This window comes from Corvus hawaiiensis, chromosome 30, assembly GCF_020740725.1.
Source record: "Corvus hawaiiensis isolate bCorHaw1 chromosome 30, bCorHaw1.pri.cur, whole genome shotgun sequence".
Lineage (NCBI taxonomy): Eukaryota > Metazoa > Chordata > Aves > Passeriformes > Corvidae > Corvus > Corvus hawaiiensis.
The window spans coordinates 9546917-9562052 of record NC_063242.1 but is presented as its reverse complement, the minus strand read 5'-3'; the positions used below and the strand labels follow the sequence as shown (position 1 = coordinate 9562052).

At 36.7% G+C, this 15136-nt stretch overlaps 1 protein-coding gene across 3 annotated transcripts in view; it reads right to left on the bottom strand.

Annotated features, from left to right (window-relative positions):
* RTTN (rotatin) overlaps nt 1-15136 on the bottom strand; it is an 80322-nt gene that overhangs the window by 6554 nt on the left and 58632 nt on the right. For 2 of the 3 annotated variants that reach the window (XM_048289554.1, XM_048289555.1), the window contains exons 39-44: nt 14983-15120; nt 13926-14137; nt 10044-10149; nt 6645-6739; nt 2919-2996; nt 1303-1429 (exon numbers count right to left, since the gene is read on the bottom strand). In XM_048289554.1, the coding sequence (XP_048145511.1) occupies nt 1303-1429; nt 2919-2996; nt 6645-6739; nt 10044-10149; nt 13926-14137; nt 14983-15120 (756 nt within the window). Of the gene's footprint in view, nt 1-1302; nt 1430-2918; nt 2997-6644; nt 6740-10043; nt 10150-13925; nt 14138-14982; nt 15121-15136 lie in introns of those variants that run through there. The other variant, XR_007200456.1, reaches the window with a different exon arrangement.

The window sequence follows — 15136 nt, the reverse complement described above, 5'->3', positions numbered from 1 at the left end:
GAATGCACGATCCTGTGCTACAGAGCTGTAAGTTTAAATTAACACAGCAGCAGGGGACAACTACGTTACCAACCTAATCTAGATACATGCCTTCTGCACAAATACAGATATATGTCTTTTTTTAGTGGCACTGGCCATCAGCAACAACAGTTAATTTCCTACCTGGCAAAAGTAAACAAAAATGAGACACTGTTTAACTGTAACTAATATTTACATGCATATCTCTGACTACACTGAGGAGGAGTGGTTAACCAGTTCAGAGTAGGTAAATTTGGGTAAATAAGGTAAATGAGGTAAATAAGCCAGCTACTCCGAACAGAAAGAAAAAACATGATTGATCAGACAGCTCTTGCTCTTATTAGCAAGGAAAATAAAAATGCAGCCTAGAGTCACTCAGAGTTAAAAAACAAGAAAGACCATCAGAACTTCACCCTGATTTCTCGCACATGGACAGGATACTACATTTTTATTTTATGCTCTGTAGCTGACTAATACACATCTTTCTTTGGCGCATACTGAAAAAAAATTCTTTATGAAAACAAGCCATTGCAAGCTCATTTAAGGTCTGGAGACATTAGCTTAAAAAAAGAGTCATATTTTAACCATATTAACTCTTTTATGGTATCTTGACAGGGAGAAAGGAACAGACACTTTTGTGTCTCTTCAAGCCACTTGCAAATTATTATTTATGATTTGCTAAATTTAAATAACCAGGATAGGGAATGAGACAAATCCATGCTAGAAAAAAGTTCAAGCTCCTAGTAGTAGGGATAATTACCAATGGAAATAAAAGGTTTGCTCAAATGAAAAGGAGGTTCCTTATGAAAAATAAACAAATGCAAGCTACTGACTCCAAGGCATAAATAAATTGAAGAAATTTAATATAAAATTGAATTTGATTGACTATTTCAAAACCAGAATGTTCTCAATAAGGACTGAAGTACAACCCATATAAAGTACTGATGCACTGTTCTCCATTAAAGAATTCCTAGAATAGTACTTCTGTAATATACTACTCAGCTTGGCAGGACATTCAGTGTAACCTTCAAACATAATGGTTTGAATTAAATGCTATTTAAACCTTTAGTACAATTGTACTTTTGCTAAATCCAACAGTTTGAAACCAGATCTGAACAAAATCTTGAATGTATTAAAATCAAAACTCTTGATAGACTTTGATGGGCCAGAGCTTTTACACTTTCCTCTTATGGTAGCAATAAACATTCTTTTTTTTCCCTTTATTGTGCTTTTCTGTCTGAATTTTTCTGGTAAAATATTTTGATGTATTCCACCACAGAGTACCTGCAGGATAGTTTGCAGTGTAGACGCAAAGCAAATGCAGAGCTATTTGCATTGAGGAGTCATCTGCTAAAAACCATGGCCATAGAGAATGCAGAACAGGAACAAGATGAGTTTTGAGTACTGCCATCTACAACAACATAAGGAAGAATTTAAAATGTTATCAATACTTTGAAAATGAAATACAGAGTGAGAAAAACATATTTTTATCTTATGTCTTATCTTATGGTTTAAAGACTGTATGGAGAACTGACACCATGATTTCAACCACCAATGAATTTAACTCTATGCCAGTCAAAAACAGCGCCATATCTTAATTACTGAAAGACATGCAAACAAAAGTAAAGATTTATTCATTCCAACTGTTCTTGTTCAAGAGCTCTCTATTCTAAAGTCTTATTCAACTCCTTCTAAAGTAATTACTGGAACTCAAAAAGCACGGAAATACAAGAGTGCAGTTTTATACAGAGCAAATGATAGAAATCTTCAGTTATCAACGCAAACTCTTTCAATCCTCCAAGCAATTGTTCCTGCAGATCCTGATCAAAACAAGAAAAACATTCCACAACAATCTTAGCTGAGATTATGGCACAACCAAGTTATGGGGACTTCAGGGATAATCAGATGGCTTATTCAGCCCCAAGTGTTCTGCATACAAAAAGAATGCTAATACATGCCCTGGAAAAGGGGTACTCCTGGAAAGTCAGGAAATCTTGTGGTTCCACCAATGTGTTTGCTAAAAGCAGCCCAAGTTGTATAAATAGCACAAGTAACACAATGCCAAGAAAAATTAAACTGTGAAAGAGAAAGTGGAAATAAATGTGTGAATGGTATCAGCAATAAGAAAGAGGAAGAGCAGTGATCAGAAAGAAAGAACACAGGAAAAAGTGAAAACAAGAAATGCAGTATTTTCGCCATTAAAAAAACAGGCAGAATTGAAGTTGAAAAGAAACTGAAAAGAACAGAGAAAAAACCAAGAATGAAATGAAAAGAAGAAATTCAAGACTTTGAGCAAGAAAAATGATTTCGTAAAAAATGGAGGTGAAAACAAAATTGTGTTTTGGAGGATTAGTACAATTTAACTCAGATAAAGAAAAAATAAATAGAAAAGTATTATTTATGCTTTGGTTAACATAACAAACATTAACAAACATGTTTGTTTGGGTTTGCTTGTTTGGTTGGGGTGGTTTTGGGGTTTTCTTGTCTTTCAGAAAGGGAAAAGAAGTAAGTAGAGAGGAATAAGGAGAAGAAACCACTTTCTAAGATCTCAAGTGTATCTCTGTGTGCCTTTCTGGTGGCCCCATACTTTTGTCCACACCCATTTTTCATATTATATACTTTGAAAATTAGAATTATTGACTTACTCAAAGCAGAAGTGGATACAAAAGATAACAGCCATCTGGAGCCATTGGGAGATGATGTTTCCCTAAGAACACTGAGTTCCCAATACATGTATGAAATATTCTTAGGAAGTGGGAATAATAATGAAATTTGAAGTATTTCTTGCCATTATTATCAAACTTAAATTTAGCCAACCTAAAATTAACTTCGAAGTAGAAAAAAAAAGTATCTTTCAGTAGCTGAATGAGCTCACATTACTTCAGTATAAGAATACTTACTTTGCATTCTTCATTTTGAAAGAGGCAGTTTCTAAGGAGCTGCATAGAACACCTTAACTCCTTAATAAGGTTATCCTCCTATCCAGAGAAAAATAATTGAAGATCATCAACATAAGACCAGAATGAATTTTTTCCAAGGAGGAAAGATTTCAAAAGAAGAAGTGCAAATCTAAGGTATCAACATTTGGGTCACATCTCCTCAACAGTTTTCTTCTGATTTCAGGTAGAATTCATCTCAGTTAGCTTCAAGCACGTTTACTAAAGATATTTGTAACTAGTAACTTATCATTCTTATCTCTCTTTATAACCCACAGATACTATTTCTAGGGGCACCAATCTGACCAAATGCAGAGATCTGTAGTACTGAGCTCCATTTTTCTTACAACTACTGAAGAATGGGTAGGAACTTTCTGAGTATTTGTCCCATCCTAAAGCACACATCTCAAACAAGTCAAATGAATTGCTCCCTGGAAGCATTTATTTTCCTTCCTTGGATAAAAACAAGGTGAAATTAGCTCTGAGTTTCATATCCTGAGATGAGCTCAGTTGGTTGGAGCATGGTGCTAATAATGCCAAGGTTGTGAGTTTGACCTCTATATGGACCATTCTCTTAAGAACTGGACTTGATGATCCTGCAGGGTCCATTCCAACTCAGACTATTCTGTGATCTCTACAGGTGGTCAGACCAATCCATCGTCTATTCCCAGGGTATTCATTTCCTATCCTTAACAATAAATATAGAAGCTATAAATAACTTCCAACCTGGTAAGAATATTACAAAAATAAATACAGACCTTTGGACAGTGAGGTGCTACATTGAGATTCAAGTCACAAGTAAACAAAAAATCTATCTTCATGACAGAGCTGTGACACTACAGGGTAGGGATGGCTGACCTAACTCCTATAAGGGTGACACACTAAACCACTTCTGAAAGACAACGAAATTCCAACAAGCTTGTTCACCACAGGAGACTATTTCTGTCTTATCAAACATAAAGGGACAAAAATGTAAAATAGGATTCATACCTAATCTCAGACAAGGTGAGGAAACAATGTGTGCTTATAAATCATAATGTGCTTATATATCATAAATCATATATTTGATGACATTTAGAGATGAAGTAACAATCTACTGCAAAAAGGTTCATGAAAGCTAGGTGTAGTAGATCAGGAAGAAACATACAAGTCATTTTTACAACTACATTTTATAACTGGTTTGTCTCACTTTTAGCCAAATAAAATGCTATTGCTAAGACAAGAGTCTTAAGACAAAACAAGAGTTCTTTCAAGGAACTCTGTAAGTATGAATTTAGTTAATAAGTAAAATAGCATTAAAATGACACAAGCTACAAGTCATATTTAATGTATAAACTTCTAGGAGGTTGAAAAAGTTATGGATTGCATTGATAGCCCTGTTTCTATTTTTTTTTTTTTTTAGGATACCTTGATTTTTACTAAGATACTATTTTGACGTGTTTTTCTGAAAGCCTGGCTACTTGTAAATACTTTTCATGCTCTTTATTAGCATCACACTAATTATTATCAAAGAAAAGGAATATCAAGTAAAACACATCAGTTGCAGAATGAAGCTAGGTCAAACACATTTCTCCAAACAATTAAAAAAAAAGAGGCAGAAAAAGGGAAAAAGAAAAGAAGCTGCCATAGCTTTCCTTTGAGAGTTATGGTTGAAGTGGGCGAAGGGGGCGGTTTTGTGAATGATCAGCTAAATCTACTACGAAAGCAATGTCTCAGTGTCCCCCACATGAAACTGTCATTGTGTACCACGTATGATGAACAGCACACTTACATATGATGCAGCAACCTACAGTCCCAGCTCAGCAAAGAAATCTGCCACAAAGTCTTTTGCAAATCTTTCAAAGAATTTTCAGTTAAACATAATCAGCTTTCTGAACTTTCTCAGAGGCCCCTTTCCTCCAACTTCTTTCAAGTTTTAAATTCCTCCTCAACCCAAAAACTACAAAGAACCAGCTGACTTCAACCTTACAGAACATATCCAGGGCAGGACACCTTTCAGCCTCCAAGCATTGAAATGGAAAATGAATGTGTTTAGGAGATCTCAACAAAAAATATGACAGTCTTCAAATGTCAGGGTCAAACTCAAATTTTTTTAAGAGCTCATTGTTATAAAACAGAGTTCCATACTCTCACAAATCAAGGGTAATGTCTGTACCAAAACCTCAGAGAAAAACACTGTTTTGCTGAAGCAATGCAGAAATGCCCTACAGGAAGATGTTTTCTGCAATTTCTGCTTTATGTGGGAGTGGACAAGATATCAAACTTGACAGCAGAGGTTACTGCCTGTATTTTATTAATTCTCTTAGATGAAAGTGGTAGAAAACAAGCAGATTGCAACAAAAATCTTATGAAACTGTTGTATGATGGTAAGACATAATTTATATCTAAATGTGGTAAAGAAGATTTGGGTGACATGAGAGTCTGGAAGAACTGGAAGGGAGGTTGAAATAAAAAAGGCTAAATAAATAAATTGTGACTGGAGAGAAGAAACTGAGAGTGCAGGGAGTGGAAGGACCCCAAGTACGAGGTTAAAAAAACCCCAAAACTGACAGGAAGTTAAAAAACCAGGGACAGCTGAGTCTGATGACAAGAAACTGAGATGTCCAGACCAAGTTTGAAGGAGACCAGAAAAAAAAAATAGAACTGAAAGCCAGATAATAGGAGAGTAAAAAAACTGTGATTTACATGCATAAGCAGACTGGAACTGGTTTTGGGATGGGAGGGAGATTGACTGATACAGGAATAGACAAAATCAAAACAGCTGGTTGAATGACACTGAAAAAAACCAACTTAAGAAAAACAAAAAATATTATTGTGGAAACAAGATGGAAAAAATTAGTTGGATTAGATAGGGCCATGAAGTCAAGACTGAAAGTCCAACTAAGTTTGAAAACAGTACTCTGATAATGCTATAAGACAAAATATCATAAATTACAAGCATAACAGATTACTAAAGAATGAGATGTGTACGTGAGTGAATGTCTGAAAGTGAATTCTGAACTCTCAATCAGAAGCCTGCTATTTGCTGCTTTCAGCCAGGATGGACTAGTTGCTAATTCTGATAACCTGGACTAAAAGTGGGAAGTCCTGAATCTTCCAATTAATGAAAAGACATCAGACAGAACCAGTAATTCAGAGGCTGATCATGTGCTGTACTTAGCATGTAGACTATTGGGTTTAGGCAAACAGAAGCTTGGAGTTCTGGAAAGAAAAGTTAGTGGCAAAAAGGTTTCCTGAAAAGAGATGGTCCCTGACAGAAAAAAACAGGCCCAAAAGAAGAATTTGAAGATCTTGGCTGGAGGAACAACCTGGCAAATGGGAGAAGATCCTGAGGACCAGAGAGATGCATGGAGAAAAACACCAGGACATGTCCAGGGGCTTTGTCCAGTGAACACCAAGACTGAGAAGCTGCAAAGTATGAACTGATGTGATTTTCTGCCTGACATTGGAAAAGGTAGCTGAGACCTAGTGAGACCTCTGGGTGGGAGAGCATGTGAGATAACTAAGTTGGTAAAAGCTCTAAAATCATTGAATCTTACAAAAGCTCCAGTATCTGGATCCACTACAAGTTGTCATTTACTTTGTCTCATTCGTGACAGATGCGAGCAGTATCTGCCTCAAGACAGCAAACAAACAAAAAGATAGCTGGGAAGTGCCTTATGCTATCAATGTTTTGGTTTTTATAGCTACCTTTTTTCTCTGTGCTTTCCCAGGCTTTAGGGAAACCAAATTCAGCTGCGCGTGAATGTGCTTCATGTTTTCTATACAGCTGTCTATCAGGTCAGCTGAAAGACAAAAACCAGTAACACTTTATAATTACATTCACAATCAAAAATACTTTATTAAAAAACAAAATACCTTTCTGGCAATGATCTTGTTATCTTCTTGATATCAGGAAATAACAAATGGTTTCTGAGATGAAGTGCCATCTAGTTGAATGCTCTCAAGAAGCAAGAATACATTTGAGTCCTCTTGCAACTAAGTCCCATGAGAGGAATGCCCAAAGAGAGGACTGGTAAGATTGAGAGGGGAAGATGATCTGGGTGGAGAGGATAACAACTCATAATTCTTCAGGATATCTTCAAAAATGCTGCTTAGAAGCGTGAAACTTCAAGAGGTTATCCATTTATATTACCCAATCTTTCCCTTAAGAACAGCCAATTTGCTGCATCCATGGTGAGACAAAGGAAAGGAACGATTCACATGACTTAAAAGTGCAAAATGTTGAGTTAGGCTCTTTTCTTTGGATCTAGAGTCTTTAAGTCACTATAAGGTGATGGAGTGACTACGTAAGCGGATAAGGTAAGAGCTATAGATATCATCTGTCTGGACTTCTGTAAGGGTTTTGACATGGTCCTCTACAACATCCTTCCAAATTGGAGAGTTATGTAATTGACAGGTCGACTGGATGGTGGATGAGGAATTGGTTAGATGGTCACACCTAGAGGGTAGCAGTCAATGGATGAATATCCAGATGGACACTGGTGACAAGTGGTGTCCCTCAGGGATCCATATTGGGACCAGTACTGTTTAATGTCTTCATCAATAACATACTGGGATGGAGTGCACCCACAGCAAGTTTGCAGGTGACACCAAACTGAGCAGTGCAATTGACAAGCCTGAGGTATTGGATGCCACCCAGAGGGACCGGGACAAGCTCAAGGTCCAGATGGACCTCATGATGTTCAACAAGGTCACGTGCAAGGTGCTGCACTAGGGTTGGGGCAATCCTGGGGGATAAAAGGATTGAGAACAGCTCTGTCAAGATGTAATTAGGGTGCTGGTGAATGAAAGGCTGGACATAGCCTGGCAATGTGCACTCACTGTCTAGAACAGGCCAAGTGCATCATGGACTACATCCAAAGCAGTGTGGCCAGCAGGAGGGAGGAGATTCTGCCCTCTGCTCTGCTCTGGTGAGACCCCACCTGGAGCACTGCATCCAGCTCTGGGGTCCTCAGCACAGAAAAGACCTGTTGGAGCGAGTCCAGAGGCAGATCACAGTAATACTGAGAGGGATCTAATACATCTGTGAGGACAGGCTGAGAGAGTTGGGATTGTTCAGCCTGGAGAAGAGAATGCTTCAGGAAGACCTGGTTGCAGCCTTCCACTTAAAAGGAGCTCAAGAAAGACGGGGACAAATTTTCCAGCAGGACCTACTGCAATAGGACAAGGGGTAATGGTTTTAAACTAAAAGAGGACAAATTCAGACTAGATATGAGGAAGAAATTTTTTACACTGGAACACGTTGTCCAGAGAGGTGGTGGATCCCCCACCCCTGGAAACATCTAAAGTCAGGTTGGATAGGGCTCTGAGTGACCTGATGAAGTTGTCCCTGATTATTGCAGGGGGGGTAGCCTTTAGGCTAAAGGTTTAAAGGCCCGTTCCAATGCATTCTATGATTCCATGATAATGGGATAATACAAGTTGGAAGAGGCCTCCAGAGGTCATATACCCAACCTCCTGCTCAAAGCAGAGTAAGCCCTAAGCAGGCAGAGTTTGCCTGTAGCTTTATCCAGCTGCGTCTTGAGAATGTCCAAAGACCGAGGCAGCACACTATGTCTGACGCTGCTTTACTGCCTTCGAAGAGTAAATGTTTATTTACAGGCAGTTTGACTCTCATGTTTCAATTTATGCCCATTATTTTCCAACCTCCTATACCATGCACTGCTGTAACAAACCTGTCACTGACTTCTTCAAAATCTCGTAGGTACAAGAAGACTTGTCCTCCCAAAACCTGCTTTTCTTCAGGTTGAACATAAGTCAGTTCCCTTGGCCCCTTCTCAAAGGACAAGTGAACATAACCACCCTTATGGCCCTCTGGTGAACTTGCTCCAGTTTGTTGACGTTTTCTGTACTGGGCAAAAACTGGATGCACTAGTCTAGATTTAGTCTAACAAGTGGTAACTAGAGGAAAGAATCTTTTCCCCGTGATCTAATGGCTGTGTTCCTGTTAATACAGCCCAGGATGCTGTTAGTCTTCTCACATTCAGCTTGCTGCCTACCAGGCCCTTTTCAGCTCTCTAGTCAGCCTCTACTGCTATAAGGGCTTGTACCTTTTGCGGTGCCGGACTTTGCATTTTTAATTTAAAGCAGTCCTTAAGAGCTGAACAGGTGATATTAGAGCCACAGGTGTCTTTAGAACACCGCTTTGAATCCAAGAAGTCCTCTTCCTCTTTTCTAAGATCTGTGTTGCACAACAAGGATGACTTGAAAGCTGCTCTAGCACAGAATGATGCACTTCCTGCAGTGGAAGTGCCTTCACAGGAAGCAAGATCTTAGACGATCTAGTAGGTCATCAACAGAAGAACAGAAGAAGGGCTGAGTACCGAACCAATACACTGGGAAAGAATGGAAAGCATAAGACTTGAAGTTGAGTTTTCTCCTACTATAGAGATCAGACACTGGGCAGATCTGTCTAAGCTATCTATTTCAGTGTAGTGTAGGTTTAAAAAGTGGAAAAAACAACTGAGAGATGTAAGTTACAGGAAAGCACCCAAGACAAAGTGCACTTGGACTGATCAAAAGGTATGAAATGCATGATACGTGAGAAATGCAAACTCACCACTCTCCCCTGTGTTCTAGAGGGCACAAAAAGCCTTTGATTAGAAGTTGGTTTACTACTGTAAAGGGAAGAAGATCTTACTTAAACTGGAAAATGGGACCGAAGAAACAGAGTCAGGGAAGAACAAAGCTGAGAAAAAGAATTCTCTTGTCCAGGTACAGCCAGAACTGAAAACACAGGGCATACTTTCACCTACAAAAGTATTGGAAGATACTGCCAGTGAAAAACCTCCAGTTTCTAATGGATGAATATGCCTTTAGTAGTAAAAGCTAACAGGTCTCCTCTTACTCCAACACAGAGCTGTCACTTCACCACAGGGTTTTAAACTAGCTACAACATAATATTTCATCTGCAGTGGAAAACTTTCGTTATTAATAAGATTTCTTAGTGAAAATCTGAAAAAAGCCCTGCCACTGAAACCCAGGTCTTCTGCTTGGAAAAAAAAAATTACAATTTAAAGGTAATATGTGAAACACCTGCAAGCATTTGATTCATAAATCATTTAATGTACATTTTGAAATGCTCACCTTTCAAAGCACATTTCTGGGCATTTTTACTGACAGCTAACAGAGACAGCAGTGCATTTGTAGCAACTTCTTTCAGCACATCCTTTGACGATTTTCTTTCACAGACCTAAAAAAATGCAATTTCATTACTGAAATGAAAAAGTGATCATATTAAAAGTAGTATTCATAGCTATAAATAGAGTCTATATTTTCATTTGGATGATTTATCACTGTATTCCTATATAGATTTCTCCCTCTCTATATTCATGTTTATAGTCAGTCTGCATTAAAGTGTTTCATTATTTTTTGTAACTAATTTTATTTTTTAAATTAAATCTTTCTCCTTTTGCTCATAATCCCACTCCTCTTACTCTTTTCTTAACATTCTACATTTCTAAGGCCTAGATTCCAAATCCTGGCATTCCATACTTTTCCTAATATCCAGGAATAGGCTTGGTATTGCAGATAATTTGCTCCTTCAACACAATGATGATGAAGAGACATTAAATATACTGAAATTCCATTAAAAAAAAAATCACTTGTAATTATTTTAGATACTCTTCTAACCAGTGAAAAACGGTAGCTTGTCTTATTTTTGTGAGGCCTTTGTGAGCATCACCACATTTCTAATAACCTAAGTATAATCTCTGTGCTTTCAAAGGAATATTTATTTGGAGTCATATAACAAGATAATTGAAAGACAAAGAGCAGTCTGTGCTTCAAAGATTATCCACTAGAGAGTTTTGTCTATCTAGCAATTTTCCCTAAAATACCATGCCAGTTCTGACATCCAGAATAACAGAAAACAGCATCCATTGCAATCACAAAAATATAGGAAAATAAGAACAGTTGCTGGATCACAGTAAAAAGAAAAACATATTTTAAAGTTAGCCAAAAATACAACATCTTAAGAAAATCTTAATACTTTAGACAGAAATCTCATGAGTACCCATCCATAGGACCTCAGAGATTTTAACTCTACATACACCATATATTAATGGCCTAAAAAGTTTTTCAAATTTTCATATGCAATAAAATATTGATGTACGCTCTAAGGTCATCATTTATTGAAGTGTTCACTGTAACCAGTAGTGAAAAGGTCAAGGAATAAGGACTACTAAGTTAATAACTAGACAAAATCCCAACACCTCATTGATAAAGACAACTGGCACCAAATCAAATCACCGAAGCATGGACTGCGTTCTGTGTTTATAATCAACAAAAAAGAAATTTACATTTAGACTACAACTGTTTTTATTAGATCTGGTGTGGTATCTCAAATCTAACAGCAACACATGAATGTTCGAAGTAAATTAACTGGTTTTCTGCGATGGTTTCATTTCAAATTAAAGAATTTAGATGTTTGAACACTTAAAAGTATAGAAAGCTTAAAGTTTAAACTAATTTACACAAGCCAGGAAAGAAAAAATTGTTGCATTCCAGCAATCCTGCATAGCCTAAGATGTGGGTTTTGTGATTTATCTACTCAAAGGCTTTTGCCCTATTAAATTGCTAGCTGTTTTTACTTTTTCTTAACATTCATGGAATATTTTAGTAATAAAAACCATATTTCCCTATCAACCTCTTGGGTATTTTCCTGTAAGTATTATGTGGCAGACTAGAACTGATCCAATAATTAAAGTGAGTTGTCCTATACCTGTATCTTTTTCCAAAGTTTTAATTTCATCTTACTATTTTCTAAATTTTATCTTGAACACTAGCAAAATTTCATTCTTTCTTGAAGTATGCTCTTTTATGCATTTTTTCTTACTCTGCAATCAAGAATTACAGTTCACAGTAAAAAAAGAAAATTTACGTCAAGCACAGGGGACACAAGTAATTAAGAATTAATTAACGATTAACTACTGGTTGAACAGGAAAAACTCTATAAATTTATAATGCCGTGTGCAAACAGATTCTATAGTTTTAAAGTACTATAAAAGCATTAAAATCAGAACAGACACTTGATTCCTTTTTGAAATTATGCTGTACAATAAATTTAAGATGTCCCATAAATCCAAAGCAGACCCAGCTTTGTTAGTCTGCACCTACTGTGAGTTAGCTGAAGGGGAAATCACAGCCTTTCTTAAACACTGTAAGTTTTATATCTAGGGCCAAAATCTGAGAATTTATGTATACATTATGATTTCCTTATTAATTTTATTTCTGATCTTAAACACATGTACACAAGGATTAACATTTACATACACAAAACAATCAAAGCCTTTCAAAGTCAGCATGTGCACTTACTCTATGTCTTGTATGTGATAATGAATACCAATTTGAGACCTGGTCTACTAATATTCACACCTGCACACTGGGTATTAAATTAGCATTTGCCACTGCATATATCAGGTATTCTGTAGATTTTATGTATTTAGGATGATTAATGGGGATGACTGTTTGAGAAATCTCTCATCCTTTTCTATATTAGCCAATTATTTGCTTGACTGCTTCTCTTTAAGAGTGGTTCTCCTGAAGAAAGTCCATATTTAAATCTTTTGTGTTGTTCTTCCATTTTTTATGGTGATTTTGTTTAGGTGTTTGTTGTTTTAATAGCTCAGTTTACATCCCATGGGCTCCTCATTCCACTGTCCTCACAATGATCACCATGACGGGGTGTAAACAAATACATGTACTTTGATCTAAAAAACTGAAGTTGTTTCTTTCCTAATTCTGTTATCCTTTTTGGGAGATCATAGCAGCTATGTAAGGACCCAGAGAGCATAGGCTATCTTTTGAACTCTTTTATGAACAAAATGCAATGCCTATCTACATCTCTGAACAGTTAAAAAGCATGTTAAAAGCTGGCATCTCTTACAATACTCAAACTATGTCTGATGTCCTCTCATTGACCTGGCTGCAGTTCATTCTTCATTGCATCAACTTTTTCTGCTGTCACTGTAAGAATCATCCCCTTTTGTTGGCAGATATGTACACTTGTATGAAAATAAGCAGTTATGTACATTTGTGTGAAAACAGGGGAATGTTACATGTCTTTATCAGACATACTCTCATGCAACCACACTTTTTGTGCCAGAGCCAAGGAGTTTTGTTTCAGGCACATATGCAAGCATTAAATACAAAAACCTAGCAGGATATTTAGTAAACTGTGGGATTTGAATGAAGTGCCCCTGTTTTGCTTGAGTCCCTGAAAATCGTGTCCTCACAGGAAAATGCTGTGCACTGAAATTATCTGAAATTAGTTGCCAAAACCAGAGAATTCTGGTTTCAGTGGCCGGTAGAGTGACCAAGAAAGACTGTCTGGGGAAGTTTTTCCTCCCTGAAACACAGCAAGTTCTCAGTGGACAGAATACCATGCCCCAATAGATATGATAAAGCCACAGTGCTGCAACAGAGAAGCAAAGGAACACAGTGTTTGTGACAAATACCAGGACAAGTCTTGGTAGGAGTAAGGTTATTCTTCAAGAATTCAGCATCCATAGGAAGAGAGGAGATGAATGCTAAGAGAGCATTCTTTTGGTCACACCATCCAATATATGACCAATAAATGTAACAAAAATACATTTTACACAGCAAAATAGTACTAAGGTACTTATTTAAAAAATAGTTCTAAGACAATGACTTATAGAAATCATAAGTTACATTATATAAAATGTGCATCATTCAGAAAAAACACTACACTTCTAATCATAGATCACTATGACTGTTACAGTGACAACTGCACATAATTTAAAGAAGAACAATAAGTATATAGATAAAAGAACTAAGTTGTGAGGGAAAACAAATTAGACACAGATTTCACATATAACTTTGCTTACTACTAAGTGACAGAAGACATTTTACCAATCCGCAAATAAGGGAAGGATTAAATATAAAGGAGGTAAAAGAATAAAAAATGCAAAAATATATCCTGAAATCACCTTGTCAAATTTTAAATACCTGAATAATTAATGCAGTAAGTTGAGTTACTGGTGCCTGGCATCCTTCAGTGTGATCCAGAAGAAAGCTAATAGTTGGATTCTGACACACACTCTGTTTATCCTGGAGCTGTTTTCTTCCTTCCTCATTCAAAAGGACAGAGAGGAACTGTAAACTAGCCACATATAAAGCAGGATATGTGGTAGACAGATGAACACAATCAGAAATGGTATCTAAAAGGTTAAACAAAAAAATTAAAATTTTTACATTTCATTATGAATAAAGCTCAAGTATACTTTAGAACACAGAAAGACTTATCAAAGAAAGCATGTGAACCCAGAAGCAGTTACACTGTGCACTGCCCAAGGAATTCTACAAATTCTATGCATCTAAGAAGTCTTTAAAAAAACCTAAGAAAGAAAAGTTTGAGTTTTATAAGGGTGGAATGAATTAATTGCTCTGCATTCATTTTACTATAAAACAAAAAAGCAATCTCCATTTCACTCAAATCACTCATTTGTTCAGTAGTTTTTTGAACTCTCCTCACTTTATCAGCAGCTTACATCATAAAACAAACAGTATCCATTAGCTACTTTATTTGCAACTGGATTTGGGTTCACTAGATCTCTTAACATGCACAAGCTTGTCTGGACTATGCTCATACTCCAGTATTGAAGCACTTCACAGAATCTTGCCTAGCTATGCAAGTAACTAACGTAAGAATAATTAAAATATAAAGAAACAAACAAACCCCTGTATAATAATCTTGAATTCTTATGTCTCTTATCTCCCCTCAAAACTTTGCTTTCCTTTATGCAAGGTATTTAAAAAAACAGAAGGGAAAAAAACTGAAGTGCTAATGGATCATTTCACAAATGCTACATTTGGTTAAGGTTTACAACTAAAATCACTAATCCATACATGTGAAGAAAACAAAACAAGTCAGTCAAGCTCTGGACACATTTGGTTTTCATTGTGGATATCTCATTAGTAATTAATATCATCTAAACAGGAATGACTCTCTTTTCTATTTGTTGATTAGTTGCCAGGAAAAAAACCATCCAGGAATAGTCATTACCAATTATTGCTGTACAGTGATTTGCAAGGGCTGCTGTCACAGATGGAAAAGATATCTGGCCACTTTTCCACAGTAATGTAGCTAGAAAGCTGAAGAAGTCTACCCATGTTTCATGAAGTACAGACGTTAACTCGGTATCTGCAAAGATAACACA